The sequence below is a fragment of the Coenobita brevimanus genome, chromosome 70, assembly GCF_032717465.1.
Source record: "Coenobita brevimanus isolate Jiangsu-jjx chromosome 70, ASM3271746v2, whole genome shotgun sequence".
Lineage (NCBI taxonomy): Eukaryota > Metazoa > Arthropoda > Malacostraca > Decapoda > Coenobitidae > Coenobita > Coenobita brevimanus.
The window spans coordinates 54,517,496-54,538,078 of record NC_137023.1 but is presented as its reverse complement, the minus strand read 5'-3'; the positions used below and the strand labels follow the sequence as shown (position 1 = coordinate 54,538,078).

The 20,583-nt window shown below is 39.7% G+C and overlaps 1 protein-coding gene and 1 pseudogene across 1 annotated transcript in view; both read left to right on the top strand.

The window, feature by feature from the left end:
* The window catches only part of LOC145406452 (uncharacterized), an 80,318-nt gene that overhangs the window by 45,711 nt on the left and 14,024 nt on the right, over nucleotides 1–20,583 (top strand). The window contains exons 8-10 of the mRNA XM_080277608.1: nucleotides 9,837–10,093; nucleotides 12,383–12,484; nucleotides 20,227–20,470. Coding sequence (XP_080133734.1) covers nucleotides 9,837–10,093; nucleotides 12,383–12,484; nucleotides 20,227–20,470 — 603 coding nt within the window. The remainder of the gene's footprint in view (nucleotides 1–9,836; nucleotides 10,094–12,382; nucleotides 12,485–20,226; nucleotides 20,471–20,583) is intronic.
* Nucleotides 1,782–1,900, top strand: LOC145406495 (5S ribosomal RNA; annotated as a pseudogene).

The window sequence follows — 20,583 nt, the reverse complement described above, 5'->3', positions numbered from 1 at the left end:
AGTGTTATGTGTCTTTTGTTTCGTTCTGTAATATGCCATTTTAATACATGAAATAAGCTCATTACATTATAAATATATGCATTATAATAAAAAAATAGGATATGTGAAAGCAAAAAAACTAGAGGTGATAGAACAAAACTGTTTAGAAATTTGAATTAAGCATATCAAAAAAAAAAAAAAAAAAAAAAACATGCTTGCCTCATTTTTTTTTTTTTTTTTTTAAACCAGTGTTATCTATTACTTTGTCTTCTATTACTATTACAATTACTATTACAGCCAGGAACTTGTAATCTATTACTATTACTATTACTTTGAAAACCCTGTAATAGTCCATTACTATTATTATTACATATTACTATTACCCCATGTCTGCTCACTTTGCTCACCTGTATTTTTGTAGAGGAGTACAATCACAGCCATTTTCCACTCTACTAGCACAGTTTCACTCATCCCTGCCATCTTACATGTCTTCAACAAACACTTCACTCCACTTTCTCCACCACACTTAAGGGCAGTGGACACCAGCAGGGGCCGATTTTCGACTGACAAAGGCATTTTGTGAAAGTTACCCCATAAAATAGCTCCGAGTATCACTTGTTCTTTGTAAATATATGGCAGCTGTATGATAATTCTTTCCCCTTCAGAAAAAAATTATTTTGTAATTCCAATTTAGAGGGTCACTTACCTGCAGACATCTCCGTTTCCTATGCAGTGTATAATATGACCACTTTTTTTTTCTTTTCTGCAAAAATTGTCATATGTCTGGCAATCGGAGTGTGTGTGTGTGTGTGTGTGGAGGGTGACAGCGAGGTGGGAAACACCAGAGATGCTATGACACTGGGAGGGGTGGGACATGCCAGCCTTGGTTTCCGTCTGTTCTCAATCTGTGCTAATCTTGGCCATTTCTCATCATTTTTGAACACTTTTTGGAGATGGGGCAACCGTCTAAGAAACTACTGCAATGTCGGAAAGTGGCAGAAATAAATTTTATGCTATTTTGAGGGAAGAAAAACGTGTCGGAAGCAGCAATTCTTTCTCCATCATCGCCGCCTCCCTCCTCACCTGCCCTCCCCACCATCACCTCACCTGACGACTTCCAACCTTCTACGTCTTTTTCTCCAACTTTTCCTTCTCCAACACCCTCTACCTCTTCATAGCCATCCCTAATCTTAACTCATAAAAAAGTATCCAAGTTGTTTCTAATCGTATTTGTAATCGTACAGACACCGCAAGTCAACAGAAAACGAGTGATATCTCGGAACTAAACTTATTGTCCTTTGGAGTGATATAACTCCATTAGTTTTGAACATAAGACAGAAAGCAAAGTGCCTACAAAAAGAGGAATGAAAGGGGAACATTTTGTGCTTATATGGTTTTCAAAGACTGACAAACGTGACTGTAATGATATTTTGAACATGGCAAAAAGAGGGTAAAATTTGGGATAAATAGGCATTTTGAGAATTTTTTTGTTCAGCAGTGATGAAGAATATTAAAAAACTGTTAGGGCAATGTATCATTGAGGATTTTATTAGTAAATGCCAAATATCATAGAGATCAGATGAACACACTTCCCTTCCTTTCCCATTTCTCGCATCTCTTATTTTATATGTATTATGCATATATTATATTTTTTTGGTCTGTAAAAACTAATCGACCAAATTTACTCAAACTCTGGAATGTTATTGCTCATACAAGGTACAAAAAAAAAAAAAAAAAAAAAAAAAAAAAAAAAAAATTAAGAAAAACAAACGTACCCTCATAAGTAACAACCATCCATTTCCCTTAAGTACCATACCACGTTGAGTACACCGCTTCCCGTTCGATCAGCGAAGTTAAGCAACGTTGGGTCTGGTTAGTACTTGGATGGGTGACTGCCTGGGAACACCAGATGCTGTTGGCATCCCTACGTGTCAAGTGGGGTTGGTGGAGGATTAGTGCCCCTCCCTGTAAAACAATTAACTCTAAGCCCTTGACCACCCCGTTTGGGATACATGGCGTCTGGCAATGAATGAATGAAAATCTCTGCATACACCTCATGAACCCCAGTTGCTTTCCCATTTTTCAGCCGCTTCACAGTGTTCTCCACCTCTTTAAGTGTCATGTTTCCTGGCACTGCATTCCTTCTCAGTACACCCCCAAACCAGTCACGTTAACAGTCGCTTTGCTCTCCCCATTCCCATTCATCAGACTTTCAAAATATCCTCTCCATCTGTTATTACTTCATCCCCAAGGGTTAATAATCTACCACTTACATCCTTCACATTTTCACATTTCTCTCCATTGTCACTTCTACATTTCCATACTTCTTTACAGAATAACTTCATATTGTCAGAAAGATTTTGTATTAATTTTTCATCCTGTCATAATTTACCTCCTCCTTTTTCCACTTCACTAGTCTATATACGTGCTTCTTAATCTCAATAAATTCATTTCTTATTTCAACTGAACCCCTGTCCTGTATCCACTCTAGCCACTTCTTTTTCTTCACTGCTATCTGAACCTCTTCACCCCACCATGCCATACTTTTCTTCTTTATTGTTACTCTTGCCACACCACACACCGCTTTAGCATTCCTAACTAAGCAATCTCCATATACATTCTGCAAGCTGTCCAGATCCATTTCATTTCAGTTCACTGATTTTAACTCTTCCCCTACTTTGACCTTGTATTCATCTGCCATTTCTTTGATCCTCAGCTTTTCGACTTTCAGTCTCTCTCCCCGACAGCTCCTCTCTTTCTTGGTCCACCTCACTCCTCAGCTTGATCTGGCATACCACAATCATATGATCTGCTGAACCCCCACATCGTCCCCTCACTGCCCTTGTATCAGCAGCACTACCCAGCATCAATTTCTTTACGAGCATGTAATCAATCAGGCTCCTTTCAACATGATCTCCATTCCGTCTATATCACGTATGTTTATGTGCATGTTGGTGTTTAAAATAAGAATTACAAATGCACAGCCTCCTTTCTTGACACACGTCCTTCAGTCACTTCCCATTATCTTTCTCTCCTGATGCCCCATTATTACCCATTATATCATTTGCAGGACCAGTGCCTACTCCACCATTCATATTGCCCATTACAATCACATTATAACTCCAAGGCATTTTTCATACTAATGTACATCATCCAGCTTATCCCAAACCTGTCTTTCTGTTACTGCAATAGGTAAAATAATTATATCCACACATGTTTGTATAATTCTTCCATATGAACACTTAACATCCCTTTCCATGAAGATAAGTCAGTCTATCATAATCATCATCATAGTAATAGATAAATATAAGTAGCAAATAATATGAGCATATTCTTGGTGTCCCTCAATAGGTATTTGAGGTATGACTGTTTTTTACTTAGCTCATAATGATTATAAATTGGGTTATGCATTATTGGAAACTGCTGAGTGTGGTAGGAAATGTATATGGGAGAATAAAGAAGGTATATAATTGTTTTAGATAGTTCCATGAGTGATGATCTGGGTGATTTTATGAATAGTAGGGGATGTGTGGATCTGATATCCATAGGTTGACAGGTAGTGGAGAGAGTATGGTAGAAAGAATGTACGACATAAATCTGTCTGGATTAGCATATTGCAAAGTGACTGAAGAAGGATAGTGGAAGGGTTTACATTTGTATGGTATGTTGAATGCTGTAAAGGGATATAGAAGTTGGTAAGGGTAGGGGATTGATTTGGTTGGCTGAAGTGCCAGGTATATACAGAGGAGGGCTTTGCAAAGGTCGGTTGAAGTACCAGGTATATACAGAGGAGGGCTTGGCAAAGGTTGGTTTGAAGTACCAGGTATATACAGAGGAGGGCATGGCAAAGGATTCACATCGCTCCCCATCCTTATATATATATATATATATATATATATATATACACACACACACACACACACACACACACACACCAGGAAACCATTCACTACGCTGGGTGGTAACCTTATAACCAAATTTTGGCGCCTGGTGGTTTAGTGGGTAATTATTGCGCTCCAGTTGGATTGAGCCGGTGCAGGTTTATATCCAAGGGGTGGTTGGGGTTCATTGTTCATGTAATGCCACTCAGGGATGAGTGAGGCTGGACACTCTCATCTTAAATGTCAGGACCAACTTGCCTAGCCCTGGGTTCCTACACTCCTTATGGGGCAACGTAGTATTGGATGATGGATGGATATATATATATATATATATATATATATATATATGAGGCGTCTAGAGCCAAAGGGGCATCCCCACCAATATACTGGTTTTGAGTTAGGTAGGGGAGACAACAGGCTTAACCCTCTTCTCAGTGACAGCACTGGTTGCCATACAAGATTCGGCCTTCTGGACAGTGGTAGAGGGGCTCAAAGTCACGTGGGTTTGTCCATGCTGCCGGGCGAACAAATCAGAGCAGGCAGGCATCTAAGCCCCTCAGCCCAAACCAATCAGCATTCTCACTCTCTGCCACTCCCCCAGAGCAGCCAATCAGCAAGCGTGTGGCCTGCCCGGTGTGCCGGTGAGGCTTCCCTCCCATGTTCACTGAGGTGTATAATTATTACGTATTGGATTTTTACCCCATTTATCGTGGATTATTGGTGACAAGATGAGCTGTTGTTATTGGGATTGAAGGGGGGGTGACAAGATGAGTTCAGTACATAGTTACAGTGAGGAGGTGGTGCCTATAACCTCTCGTAAGTGTCAGAAGTGTGTGGAGAAGTGGAAAAAGGTAGAAAGGAAGAGGAAAAGAGAGTGGTGAGGGGAGACAGCGGGAGGGGGCGTGGCACCGAGGAGGCAGAGTTGGATGTCGACCTCCTAGATGACGACCCCACCATTTAACCCCCCACTACCCCTTCTCAATTTACTTAAGCACTACACTACTTTTTTTTTTAGTGTTATTATTTTAATCTATTATGGTAGAGGAAAAATAATAACTGCATTGATTTCAGTTTTAGTTGTCAAAAACGTGAAATTACAGTAATAATTATTCTATCTATCTATCTATCTATCTATTGCCAGATGCCATAATCCCTTAAGGGGTGGCCATTTGACTTCGAGTTATTTGTTTTAAGGGGAGGGGCACTAACCCTCCACCAACCCACTTGTTCACAGGTAGGAAGCACGTATGGTTTGGTTATATGGTTACCACCCAGCGTTGTAAATGGTTTCTTGGCTTACAGGAAACCATTTGGCTTGTCACTCAATGTAAAGCCACCTGTAAAGGAAAGAAAAGCAATAAGAAGTGACAGGAAAGATGCGAGAAATAGGAAGAGAGGAGGGGAGGCACAGAAAAAGAATGATAAAGGCTAAGGAAGAAGTAGGCAGCATTAATAATTATTCGTTTATTAATATTAAGTGAACTGGAATCTTCAGTTAATATAGTTTTGTACATTAATACATTCGTTGATGTTCTGCTATGTTTTTAAATCCCTACAATATGTTATTATGTCCACTTATAAATTGGGGGTTTGGTTTACTGCCTATTTTGTGGTTACGGTTATTAATGTTTTGTTTTTTTGCCTTTACATGTAGAGCATAGGCGCTGATGATCATTTTGATGTATAAAAGGTTTGTTTATTGCCTTCTGGTTATGACGTTGCCATAAACACAACTTTAAAGCATCATAACTCAAAAGTACATTTTGGCGCCGATGCCCCTTTGGTTCTAGACGCCTCAATTATATATATCATCATCATCATCCAATCCTATGTCGCCCCACAGAAGAGTGTAGGAACCCAGGGCTAGGCAAGTTGGTCCTGACATTTAAGATGAGAGTGACCAGCCTCACTCATCCCTGAGTGGCATTACATGAGCAATCAACCCCAACCATCCCTTGGATATAAACCTTCACTGGCTCAATCTGATTGGAGTGCAACAATTACCTACTAAACCACCAGGCGCCAAAATTTGGTTATATGTTACCACCCAGCGTAGTATATGGTTTCCTGGTGTACAGGAAACCATTTGACTTGTCACTCAGTGTAGAGTCACCCACAGGCAGAATGAAGAGGAAAGAATGAAGGAAAGAAAGACAGAAGTGGGAGTGTAAAGTTACCATATATATATATATATATATATATATATATATATATATATATATATATATATTTATATATTTATATATATATATATATATATATATATAAATATATATATATATATAGATATATAAATAAAAAAAATATATATAAATAGATATATATATATATATATTTATATTTATATATTTATATATATATATATATTTATATATATATATATATATATATATATATTTATATAATATACAGCAAACTCGCCCCTAATGCGAGGGTTTCGTTCCAACCGTGGCGCATTTGGTGCGAAACCGCGTAAGTTTTAACTGCTTCTTTTTTGCTCCCTAGACCCCCTGAATGCCACTGGTAATCAATATGAAGCACTTTAAGTGGTTAGAATGTTTATTTAAAGTTATAATTTACAAATACATCTTACAAATACAGTACTGCACAGCAAAACTTCAACACACAAATAAATAAACACATGGCAACATTCTGATGCCGATTGGTTTCGGGACAATTCGTCGTCAAGTCAATTCGCCATCACAACAATAACAAGACAGTTCGCCGTCATTAATGAAGACAGCTGTGGGTGATGCTATAGTATAATTCAAAGGCGAAATAAGTATATTTATAGAATGACGGGGAATCATTCAGGGTGAGAATTGTCCTGACGGGGAATCATCCATGTTTTGACGGGAAGTTGTCTGATGGAGAATTGTCTCGGAACCCGCCGATCATGGGTAATCATATAAATCAGATTAACTGGTTACAAGGCTTTATTTAACGCTTTAACTTTATTTAAGTGCTTTAACTTACGTACCAGAACAGTAAATATTTAACTTGCAAATACAGTATCGTGGAAAATCAGTGCAGCAAATCTTTAATGAACAAATAAAAAAGGCAATATTCTGACGCCTGTCAGGTAAACTGGTTATAAGACTTTATTTCTTGCTTTAACGTTATTTAACAGTGCTTTAATGTACATAAACTTACCAGAACAGGAATGTAAATATTTAACTTACAAGTACAGTACTGTGAAAAAGCAGGACACCATCACATGATCAAAACAAACCGTGCGTGGTGCTGCGCTGATGTTCGAGGATTTGGCCTTTCAAAGGCTGCTTCCCTTGCATAAATTTATAGTTTTCTTAATGGTTCTTTAATCTTACATTGTCTTATACGTATCCCAGCACTAATCGCGTATACTGCAATTGCGATCGCGTTCGGCGAGAACGTGTTCGGGGCGAGTCTACTGTGTATATATATATATATATATATATATATATATATATGTACAGTATGTATATGTATATATGTGTATATATATACATACATATATACAGTATATATATAGATATATATATACTTCCATATATACATATATATAACATACATACGTATATATCAGCATCGTCATCCAGACCTCCTGTCCCACCCAAGGTCAGGGTAAGTAGTAGCAACATCCAGACAGCCAAAGTTTGCCCAATTCGGTGGGCCATGCTTCCATTCACTCACCAGTGATTCAAGCCCTTGAAATCCTGGCTCCATCAGAAGGTTTAGCGCATGTATGGTGTAAATGGTAAACTGCTAGGTGCTGTCGAGAGTTTATGATGGTAGTAAAGCATGTGCAAGGGTAAATAGGCATCTTAGTGAATTTTTCACAATCAGTGTGGATGTGCGACAAGGTTGTGTGATGTCCCCATGGTTGTTCAGTATAATATATATGGATGGGGTGATGAGAGAAGTAAAAACATGAGTCATGGAGAGGGAGATGGCATTGACAGTGAATGGTGATTGATGGAATATCTCAAATTTGTTGTATGCTGATGATGCAGTACTACTTGCAAATACTGGACAGAACTTGGTAGACTAATGCAGAGTTTTGCTGATATCTGTGAGTGCCGTGCCATGAGAGTAAATGTAGAAAACAGTAAAGTGATAGTTATTTAGAGAGAAGGTGACTCCCAGTGTGATGTTACAGTGAATGGAGAGAGGCTGGAATTGAGAGAGTTCAAATACTTGGGTACAGTGATAGAAAAGAGAGGAAAATGTGCAAAAGAAGTGGAAAGTAGAGTGACACAAGAAAGGAAAGTAGCTGGTGCTATGAAGGCCTTGATAAGAAACGGGCTTGAGTGTTGCAGCTGCACAAGGCTTACAAGAAGGAGTGATAGTGCCAGCTTTAACATATGCATGTGAGACTATGGTGTGGCATGAAAATGAAAAGTCAAGAATGAGAGCTGTGAAGATGGGACTGCTGAGGATTGTATGTGGAGTACAGAGAGTGGATGGGATACAGAATAATGTGATTGGTGAAAGATGTGGATTGGAGAAGTCTGTGGACACCAGAATCAAAGAGAGTGTACTGATATGGTATGGTCATGTGTAGAGAGTGGATGACAATAGAGTGGTGAAAAAGGTATATCTGAGTGAATTTGAAGGAGGGAGGAGGCAAGGTAGGCCAAGGAGAAGGTGGAAGGATATGATGGATGAGTGTGTGAGGAAGAGAGGTATGGAAGTCAGTGAGGCTAGGTGACTGACAAAAGATCAAGCTGGCTGGATGAATGTTGTGAGAGGAAGTGCATGCTCAGGGACTTGGCACCCCTTTTTAACATGACAGTGTCTGAATTGACTCTATCAGATACATTTATGTGAATCTACAGAGTGTGGTGAATGTTTTTGGCGTATCAGATAGGTCCAGGATTCTGGGGGCTTGAATGATGAGTGATGGAAGCATGGCCCATTGGATTGGGCAAACTTGGGCTGTCTGGATGTTGCTACTCCTCACCCTGCCCAAGGGTGTGAAAAGAGGTCCAGATGATGGTGAATGATGATGACATATATATATATATATATATATATATATATATCCATCATCCAATCCTACATTGCCCCATGAGGAGCATAGGAACCCGGGGCTAGGCAGTTGGTCCTGACTTTTAAGATGAGAGTAATATATATAGATATATATATATATATATATATATTGTATATATATTTTTCCTTGTTTAACGATGTAATTGGTTAGGTAAAAACCCATCATTGGGCGGGGTATCGTGTATCGGGGTAATATGACGTAAAGTAATGGGTTGCGTTTTTCAACCTTTGATTTCCCCACCAATCAAGTCGAAAACCCATCCAATGAGTCCAGAAACAAGTTTAGAGCCAATCTAAATGGCCTAACAGCTGTAAAAGAAGCTAACCAAAGCCTGACTCTTGTAAATAACTCACTAAAACCAATAAACAAAATCTGAAAATCATCAAATATAAGTCTGGAAAAATCAAGCCTTGTAAACTACCCCAAAATGATAATGTTCACTCCACCTATGGCTAAAACACATTAATCTAAGTCTAAAAACAGTTTATAAATCAACTTAAACACAATTTCAGTCTGAAATATCATCAAAATCAATTAAGAAAATCAAAACCCATCATTAAACTGAGGTTTTGCCATTGTTAGGCGGGGTATGGTGGTATTTCTACCCCCATCGTTAAGTCAGGGTATCTCATCTAGGGGTATCGTATATCGAAGTACTGTATACCATTATATATGTATATATAGTGTTTATTATGTGGATGATGGTGATGATAACCCCTTTTGCCACCCAAAGATGGGGATGAGGCAGTATCCAGACATAGAAAGAGAAAACAGGAATATGGGAAAATGATCAATTGCACACCTTGTGAAATACTCATAGGTCATATACCATTCAGGCTATGCGGTTTTTGGTTGAGGTTTTACCGACTTTTTCATTGATAATTTTTTAGATGAATCTAAATCTCATTGTGTTATATGTAGCTACTGTATATTTGCACCAGTAGTCGCAGTAATGAGAAGAGGAATCTGGGGAAAGAGGTGGTCACTTCCAAACCGTCTACAAATGGTAATGCACCACCAACTCAGCCAGCACAGCCAGTACAACCAGTGACCAAGCCAGTTTCCTTAGGCAAAAGTCTTCTCAACTTAGGTGAAGTGCCACTTCCATCATCTGCTCCACCTCCCAAACGGACACCCTCTGCTGGCCAGGGAGCAGATTCTGCCAAGCCGTCAGAGAAGACAGATCAATCCTCTTCAGGTATGCCACAATAGTTGATCTGTTACATGGCTCTCAAGCTGTTGTTTGGCAGTGAAACCATAGGAAAAAGTAGGTAAAAAAAAGTTAAAAGAAGGCAAAGTTTTAATAGTCAGTTGTGGTAAATGGATAGACAGGTTTGGATGGTCATTTGGCATGGCTGATACATTGCGAGTTTTCATTCTACAGTACTTTCAAAGTTGCATATGTGTAGCACACTGAGTGAAGAAGAGCTGTCAGTGATTCAGGTGATTGATAAGAACTTGTCTGCTAAAAGTAGTCAAAAATTGTAGCTGAAATAAAAAATGTGAAATATATAAAAACTTTGGCATTGTGGCTAGAAGAAGAGAAACATACTTCTGTGTTTTGACCAGCTGAACAGAGTACAGGAAAACGGTGACAAGGAGAGTTTGAAAGTGAGGGAGTTGGTGTTGCAAAAGGAATACGTCCCCACTAAAGAACATGGAAGAAGCAGGTTGAACAACTTATAGGCTAAAAAGTTGGCAAGGGAAGAAGAGTATTTGAGAGAGCAAGAGAAATGTGCAAGAATACAGTAGTGGAAACTTCTCTCTCATAATATAGTTCTAGGAGGTTGGGGATGGTGGGAGGTCATCAGTAGCATATGTAGATAGTTGTAGATAAAGGATTGGATAACAGAAACAGTCAGTTCCATGTTATCCATGTTATCCTTTGAGGCATAGGTGCAGGAGCCAAGGCAGCCATAGTCTTAAACATCTGAAGCTTGGGATGATGAAAAGAAGCAATTAACCCGTACAGCGTCGACCAGTTTGGCTTATATGTACACGCCCAGCGTCGGGACGATGGAAAAAAATTTTATTGGCTAGATGGGTCAGAAATGCTGAAAAAACATGAGTTTCATTCATGAAAACGTTCGTTTTCAACTCGAAGATTGTTTTTTTTTCCCATGTCGGGCATTGCCGAAAATTACGTTTTCCCCCCCATAGAGTTTTACAGCCCTTACGTAATTCGGTTGCGGCTAGTCAGCAACGATTTTCGTAAGCCTTATCCATTTACTACACATGTCTAAGATACCAAAATACTTACAATAGACTAAACTATTTACAAAATATACATATCTTGATATATATTGTAGGCATAAAAATGTAACAAAATGCAGATGAAAGGTATAGAAATTAGAGAAAAGTTACTGTAACAGAAAAGTAAGGTATTTGGAAAAAAGGAATACTAATAAATAGGTAAAAAAAAAAAAAAAACATGAGTTTCACAGATCGTCACTCAAATCCACAAGGAAATACTTTTTTTTTCGTATATAAGAATGCTTACTTTTCATTCCCATCCCGTAGACTTCAGAGATTTTACGTATATTTGGTGGGGGAAAATAAAAATGCAGTTATGACAATTCTAGGTTTACATTTTCGTATTCAATGCTTACATAAACAACCAAAACGCTTGAAGTACAGTATACTATTCAAAAAATGTACTTATTGTTATTAGGAGGTAAATACTCATCCTCACTATCACTATCCACTAATGATGCATCACTATCAGCATATACCACACTTTCACTCATCTTAGACGATACAGTATCGTCTAGAGCTTTGTCTATTTCTTCTTGGGAGAGACCGGAACGACGAGCTTGAGACATCTTGACAGCGTAAAAGCTCAACTCAGAGTGATGGCCTAGGTAGGCCAAGGACGGGGTAAGGGAGGCCTGGAGGGGTCAGGTTGTACAGTGAGACAGTGGAATGAAACAATGGTGTTCATAGAAGGTCGCGTTCACACTGTCACGACATGTAAAGACTTACTACAAGTGTGCGAATATGAGGTGGTATATATACCACCGCGACGCTCTAGTCACTGGGAGCTCAGGTGGTATATATACCACCGCGACGCTGTACGGGTTAAAGAGTGGTTTCATGCTCAAAATACACTTAGGTACATTCTAAGTCTAAACCAGACCACATGGCAAGAGCCCATGGGAAGATTATTTTATGATGTCTTCTTTGCATGTTGTTGAAGCTAAGAAGCTTTATGAAATATTTGCCAGAAAATATACTGTAGTGAAATGTTTTGAGATAGTGTGGTTGTTTCATAGGCATGGTCACTGAATGATTTTTATGAAGTCATTTAATAAGTCGATAGAAGTATGGCAATGTGTCATATATGTATGTTACAGTGGTCATTACAGTATATGGTATGTCATCCTTTCCATGGTGTTGTAATATTATTTGGATTGATTGCTTATAGTTATTATTTTGCACCAGACTTCTTATTAGAAAGATATGTAAGTGAATGTCTTTGCCATTCTAGTACACCAGAAAGGGACTGGTGAAAAGACAGCAAATACTAATGATGAAGTGATCGTCATATCAAGCCCCAAAGGTGAAAATGAAGGACAGTTTACAAAATCAGGTAGGAGCTGCTAAATGAGTTGTAGGGGGGCTGGTGAAGGAACAAGGTAATAGTGAGAGTTTAAGTATTGTATTTAAACCTTTCATGCAGTGTAGTTATGCAGTCGATGTGTGTTATATACTAATTACTGTATTTAGAAGCATGCATGCAGTGTGCTTGTCATATTTCTTTTGGGGGCAAATCATTATCCTGCCTGTAATAATGGAGGAAAGGTAGATGAATTCTGAAAGAGAAATAGTGAGCATACATTTATTATTTGTCTGTCTGTCTATCTATCTATTGCCAGATGCCTTAATCCCGTAAGGGGTGGCTACAAACAAATTGCCCCCTTGTCATCCTGTTCCCCACCATTTCACTCCCCTCCCCACAGCTCTCACACCCCTCTTATATACCTCTCCACTCCATCCCTCCGTCTCATCCTTACCTCCCCCTCCCCCTCCATCTCCCACCTCCACCTCACGCACATACACTTTCCTCATTAGTCTCTTTCTCTCCATCCTCTCCACTTGGCCAAACCACTTCAGTGGATTTCTCCTAATGCTTTCTGTTACATCCACACCCACACCACAAGGCTCCCGCACTCATTTATTTGTCAATCTGTCTCTCCATGTAACTCCACGGGCTCCTTTCTAATAACAAATTTCAACTGCTCTCATTTGTGACTCGTGTCCTTCCATCAAGGTCCAAGTTTCACTTCCATACGTTCAGAGTTGGTATCATAATACAGTACTATCGTTCAGCGACCTTTTTTGTACTTCCATGCACAGTTCCCTATCTCTAATCACTGTTTTCAAAGAACCAGCAACCTTTCTTCCTTGTTCCACCCTTTCAAGCACTTCATCCTCCAAACTTCCACCCAAACTCATCTCTCTACCCTAGTACTTAAATGCATTCACATTTTCCATTTCATCATCCAACGTCACTGTACATTCACTGACTTCAATTCCCCTGAAGACATAACTTTATTCTTCCCTACATTGACCTTTAGATTCCATTTCTTACACACACTCCCAAACTCATTCACCAAGCCTTGGAGCTCCCCTTCATCTTTACTTAACAACACAGTAGCATCTGCAGACAACAGTACAGGGAGTTTCCACACACTGCCTTGTCTCATTAGGCCTGCTCCAACATCCACTGCCCTACCATGTACCTCTTTTATAACCCCATCCATATAAATTTTCAATAATCATGGAGACATGATACATCCCCGTTTCAGTCCAACATTCTGATAGAAAAATTCACCCAGTTCACTGTCCACACGCACTGCAGCCGTAGCATCCCCAGACACACTCTTCACAGCATTTAACAACTTTCCATTTACTCCATGTATTCTTAACATTTTCCACATTCTTTGTCTATTCACTCTGTCATATGCATCTTCAAATCCATGAAAGCTGCTTACAGCTTCTTTCCCTTCTCTAGAAACTTTTCCACTAAAGACCTATGGATGCATATCTGACCTACACAACCTCTTCTCTTCCAAAAACCTACCTGTTCGGCTCCAACAAATTCCTCTGTTATTTCCCTAACTCTGTCAATAAGTATCCTGCTATATACTTTTCCTGTTATACGAAGAAGGCAGATGCTGCTATGATTACCTCACACTTCTTTTTCCCCCATTTCCTTTGTACAGGGGAATAATTAAGGAAATAATTATATTTGACTTCCAATCCTCTGGGACTCTACCTTCCTCCCAGCCCAGTCTACCCACCTCTATATCCATTCTACGACTGTCTCTCCACCATGCTTCAGCATTTCACCACACACTCTATCAGTTCCTGGGACTTTCCCCATTTTGTCTTTCTTCATTGCTTCCACTACTTTCGTCCTAATCTCTTCCCCCTTGCTTCTCTCAACCTTTCCCCAGCCACTTGCAGTACTTTCATTCTCACTATTTAACAGTTCTGTAAAGTGTCATCTCCATCTGCCGTCTTTTTCTCCTTTCTCCACTATCAATCTACCATTATCTGTCACTCCCCTGCTAACTTCATTTGCCCTGCCTAACTCTCTTTACCTCCTTCCAGATCATTTTCTTACATTCCCTCTACTTTAGATTTCTTCCAGATTCCTCCTCCACTCATCTTGCTTACTCTTAATAATTTTTTCACCTCACTCCCTCTCTACGTATAACTCTCTCTTCCGTCTCCCAACTTCCTCCACACGTCAGGGTCCCATCCACTCACTATATGCTTTCTTCTTTTGTGCACAGCTTGTCTCACCTCTTCATTCCACCATGCTGTACCTTGCACCCCCTTACATCTTCTCTTCACCCCACACACCTGTTAGTCCATCCTGGTCCGAGGCTTCTTGTTTTTGTTTTCAGTTGTTTTCCGGTGAGGGGCACTAACCCTCCACCAACCCACTTGATACGTAGGGAACACTCGTTGGTTGGTTATAAGGTTACCACCCATCATATTAAATTATTTTCTGGATATACAGGAAATAATTTGGCTTGCCACTCAGTGTAGAGGTACCCCAAAATAGAGTATCACTACAGTGAGTGGGTGAATCCTGGCTCTATCGGATATGCCAAAAACATTCACCACATCCTGTAGTTTCATGTAGACTTATCCAACTGAGTCAGTCTGGGCGCTGCAACATTAAAAGGGGTGCCAAATCCCTGATCATGCTCTTCTCACAACAATCATCCAGCCAGCTCGATCTCTTCTCAGTTCCCTAGCCTCACCGACCTCCAACCCTCTCTTCCTCTTACACTTATCCACTGTATCTCTCCACCTTCTCCGTGGCTTACCTCGCCTTTTCCCTCCATCAAATTTGCTCAGATGTACCTTTTTCACCACTCTATGGTTATCCATTCTCTCCACATGATCACACCATCTCAGTACACTCTTCGATTCTGGTGTCCACCAACTTCCTCACTCCGCATCTTTCACGAATCACATTATTTTGTATCCTATCCACCCTCTGTACTCCACATACACTTCTCAGTAGCCCCATCTCTGCTGCTCTTACTCTTGACTTTTCATTTTCATGCCACACCATAGTGTCACATCCATTTTTTTTTTTTTTTTTTATGCGAGAAAAAAGGAACCAAAGGCCATGAGCCAGCAGTAACAGTTCCCTCCAAGAGAAAAACAAAATACAATAGAGAGCCAAATTCAAGATCCGATCATTTTGAGATCATATGTTAAAGTTGGCACTAACTTTTCTTCATGTAGGCCTCGTGCAGCTGCAACACTCAAGCCTCTGTTTCTTATCAAGGCCTTCATCGCGTCAGCTCCTTTTCTTCCTTGTGTCACTCTACTTTCCACTTGTTTTGCACATTTTCCTCTCTTTTCCATCACCGTACCCAGGTATTTGAACTCTCTCATCAATTCCAGTCTCTCTCCATCCACTGTAACATCGCTTTGGGAATCACCTTCTGTCTCAATAACCATTACTTTACCCTTTCCTACATTTACTCTCAAGGCACGACACTCTCAGACATCAGCAAAACTCTGCACTAGCCTACCAAGTCTTGTCCAGTACTTGCAAGCAGTAGTGCATCATCAGCATACAACAAATTTGAGATATTCCATCCATCACTACTCATTGTCCACGCCATCCCTCCCTCCATTACTCGTGTTTTTAATTCTCTCATCACCCCATCCATATATGTATTGAACAACCATGGGGACATCACACAATCTTGTCACACACCCACACCGATTGTGATCCATTCACTTTGATGCCCATTAACCCTTACACATGCTTCACTACCATCATAAAAACTCTTGATGGCACCTAACAGCTTACCATCTACACCATACGTGTGCAAAACTTTCCGCAGTCTTTCTCTGTCCACTTTGTCATATGCTTTTTCCAGATCCATGAAAGCCATAAACACCTTATGGTCCTTCTCACAAGCCTTCTCTGTTATCTGTCTCACTACAGATATTTGATCCACACATCCTCTGCCACTCCTAAAGCCACCCTGTTCATCACTTCTGATATCTCTCTAACATTCTCCATAATAATTTTTCCATATACCTTCCATACCACACTCAGTAAACTTATTCCATGACAATTCTTGCACTTACTTCACTGAACCTTTATTTTTGTACGGGGGTACAATCACAGCCTTTTTCCACTCTGCGGGCACAGTTTCACTCATCCATGCCTTCTTACATATCTCCAACAAGCACTTCATTCCACTTTTTCCACTACACTTAAGCATCTCTGCATACACCTCATCAACCCAAGCTGCTTTCCCATTTTTCAGCTGCTTCACAGCACTATTCACCTGGGCAAGTGTCACATCTCCTGGCACTGCATCCCTTCTCTGCACACTCCCAAAACCAGTCATGTTTACAGCATATTTTTTTTGTCTTCAGAGTTTCAGTGAAGCAGTACTCTACCATGAGCGGAACACTTGCGGGTCGGTGTGACAATTGAAATAAAATGTCTCTGTTCCTTACCTTCTCATAACCCTTGCCAAGCTACATACCTCATATGAGGCACATTGAAGTTTGCACGGACCAAGTTGCTAGCCTCATATGATGTACAATTTACATTGGTTATAAAACATTGACTCAGGAGGTAAACTATCCTTCGAAGAATCAGTCAGGCAGGGGGTTAAACTCCAGTTTATGGTATCTGTATTAAATTAATGAAGTGGTCAGGCAAAAGCCACAGGAAAAGGTTTCAAAGTTGTTTTTGTATTGAAGGCTTTACACAGTGCTCATTTTTGTAGCACAGTAACTGTTGTGGAGGTAAGATCTAATAAAAGGGGAGGTGGTAGGGGAATGGACTGCTGATTATAAGATTATGCTTTAATTTGATCCCTAGCTCATGCAAGAAACAGTTTGAGGATTTCAGTAGCTTTGATATAGTCTTCACTAATCTTCCACAAGATAGATTCTGTTCGTTGGATAATATTGGAGAACATATGCACCTCTTCATCTGTCTGTCTATCTAGTTTATCCATCTGTTGACATGTCTGTCTTGTTTCCTGTTGCATGTGAGTACTATCCTCTTAGTCAGACAGTTCTCTACACACATAAGGATCAAGGGTGGGCCTTTGTGCACAATACTGATATACAGTAGTGCATTTGCCTCATTGCTGTCATACAGTTTTTAGAATTTTTAGACATGTAGTGGTCCAACAAAGTCGGGCACTTCAAGTGGATGTGGCTCATTGGGATCTCATTCTGAAGGGTGGTTGGGGTTTCTTTCTCATGTAATGCCAATGGGGCAATACTGGATTGGGTGATGGATGGCCTGTCTTTCAGTGTATCTGCTTGGCTGTTTTTACTTATTGTTTGATGTCGAGTGTGCAGTGTGTCGTAGTTGAATAATAATGTTTGCTGTCGAATCTGCAGTCTGTCGTAGTTGAATAAAAATATCTTGCTATAGCTTAATTGGATATTATTATACTGAGGGTTTAATCTGAAAATGTGTACTATGCATGTGTTTTGGTGTAGAGGAAAATATTCAGGAAAGCATGGATTGCATTACTCTAAGTTTTAGGGGGGAAAAACAAAAAACAGGAGGATAATCAGAGTTGAAGGTTCTGATGTTTGGCGAAACAAGAGAACCATTCTGTTGACTGCTGTAGGCAATATGTTTGGAAGAACATTGAGAAGGTAAGCCCATTCTCAGAAAGTCTGCTTAGTTTTGAATGATGGTTTCTCCTGAATGGTAGGGGATGCACAGAGATAATGTTTGTGATAAAGCAGTTGGTGGAAATGGCATATAAGAAAGGTATGGTACTTATAGTGCCTTTATGGTCAGTACAGCACAAGACAGTCTGACCTGGATGGGGGGGGGGGAGTATGGAATGAGTATATTACATCAGCATGGTTTGGGAAAAAATTGCAGAATACTGAACATTTTTAAATGTTGATTGTAAGGTATGTATATGGTTCAGTGGATGCACTAGTGAATAGTTCAGTATCAAATCAGTGGTGTAGTAAGATGAGAATCAGTTATGATCCTGTGGTTGCACCATACACCATCGTGTGTGTGATGGAGGATGTACACGGCTAAAACAAGGGGATTGAAATAGCTATAACTTGTGGTGAAGGTTACAGGTGACAATATATTGTTGGTTGGTGGTGGTGGGGAATTGAATTCAATAATTGCAGACTGAGTTAAGAGATTTTTTAATTGCAGTGTTTAGAAATAAATGTAAGTAAAAGTAAAATGATGGCTGCACAGAAGTGTTCATTATAGTTTCCAGGTAATGGCAGATATGCTTGAATTAGGGGATGATTGTAAGTTCCTGAGTGCATTTAATAGAGAAGAGAAGGAAGTGGAATTAAGAATGACTTAAGGTAGAAAACTTCATGTTGAATAATTTCATTAACATTCAGGTGTTAGAAATATGAATTTAGAACAGTGAACATGGAATTGTGGAGGAAGTGTTCTGTATATGCTGTATCATAGATGACAGAAGACGCGGATTTGACTCAAAAATGGCCGCATTGCAGTAAAGGACCCAAAGCTGGAACACGTTCCTTTAAGTTGAAACCTTGAGATCTCGGCTTGTAGCAAATATAAAATCGATGAAACACATGGTGAAGCAAGCTAAGGGTGTCAGATACAGTGGTTAGGGTCTGATACTGAAGCTGCCAGTCAGCTTCACCAGCCTATGTCCAATCCAGGTCTTCTGTCATCTGTGGCTATATAGATTTGATCAGATAGGTTGTTGGGAGTTTTTACTAGATATGGAGCAAGGAAATTTGTTGACCAAAATATAGAAGAGTACTGTATGTACAATAGGCCCATGATTTGTGTGGGTAATATGTCATTGGAAAGTGGCATTTGCACTTAGAGTTGATTTATGACAAGGATGGTTAAAGGGATATACTGGTATGTAAGACAAGATTGAAGGTAGGAGGAGGCAGTACACTAAGATCTCACTATAATGGATTAAATGAAGCCCAGGCCATTCCAAAAAAAGCAAAATTCAAATAAATGCAACATCTGGACTTCCCCCTGCTAACTCAGACTTTTTCCGATATATTAGACTTGAGTCCAGATGCCATCAACAGATTTTAAACTATTTTGACTACATTGTAGTACCTTCACTACCATAATCAAATGGTATAATATATGTAATAATACTGTACCGGTAGTGTATACCGTGCAGTACCTTCACAACAATAATCAAATGGTTTAATATATGTAATAATACTGTACCGGTAGTGTATACCGATACATGCTTTTTATTTACCTTGTTACAGTGAACGTAGCTGAAACGGTCAAGCACCCCGGACTGCGTTTGGCTTTATCTGACTTTTTCCGATATACAGCATAGGAATTTAGTCCAGTAGCTCCTCAGTTCCGATAAAAACAAATTCCAGTCTATCGAAGTCCGTTATATTGAGGTTTTACTGTATATGCTAAAATTATTGCTTCAGTGGCAAGTAGAAAAATGTAAGAGAAGGCAGTGGAATTGACAAAACTTACAGTATGTGTGTATGAAAATCTTTTTCATATGGCAGGTTGCACATTCTTCTCAGTTGCCGTGTCACATTCTATATTGGTGTTACCAGAGAGGCATGATGAACTTAACTACATTTAGATGATCTTGCTTGTGGGATGGATGGAAGAATATAAAAGGCTTGAATAATCAGTGTATGACCTGCTTCACTCATTATTATTATTGTTGTTTTTTCCTTTGTAGAATACTACCCACCCTATTCAGGTTAATGAGAATCTGGGTTAGGTGGTCATAATGATATTCTCCCTCTTCTTTACTCCGATGGATAATTATTCTCTTTAATGCCTTGCAGATTCACTTGGATCAAAATTTCAAAAAAGGAACTACCGTGCCCGATCTCACTCAGAGCAAAGATCCCCTACTCCTACCCAGACCACCACCCCTTCCTCTCCCCGGAAGAAGAAGTCACGGTCACCAGCCTCACGGAAGTCAAGATCTCCTGTCCACCGAAGGTCACGTTCACCTGCGTCCTCATCAAGGAGGAGGCGCACTAAATCTCCATCTAGTAGGAAATCATCACCCCCCAGCAAGCGGGTGTAAGCACACTTATCCATACCTTTGTTTATACCGGTATATAACTGCCATGGCATATAATTTATAAAGTCCTTCAAAATAAGATTTAAAAAGAATTATGTGATTAGGGTTATGA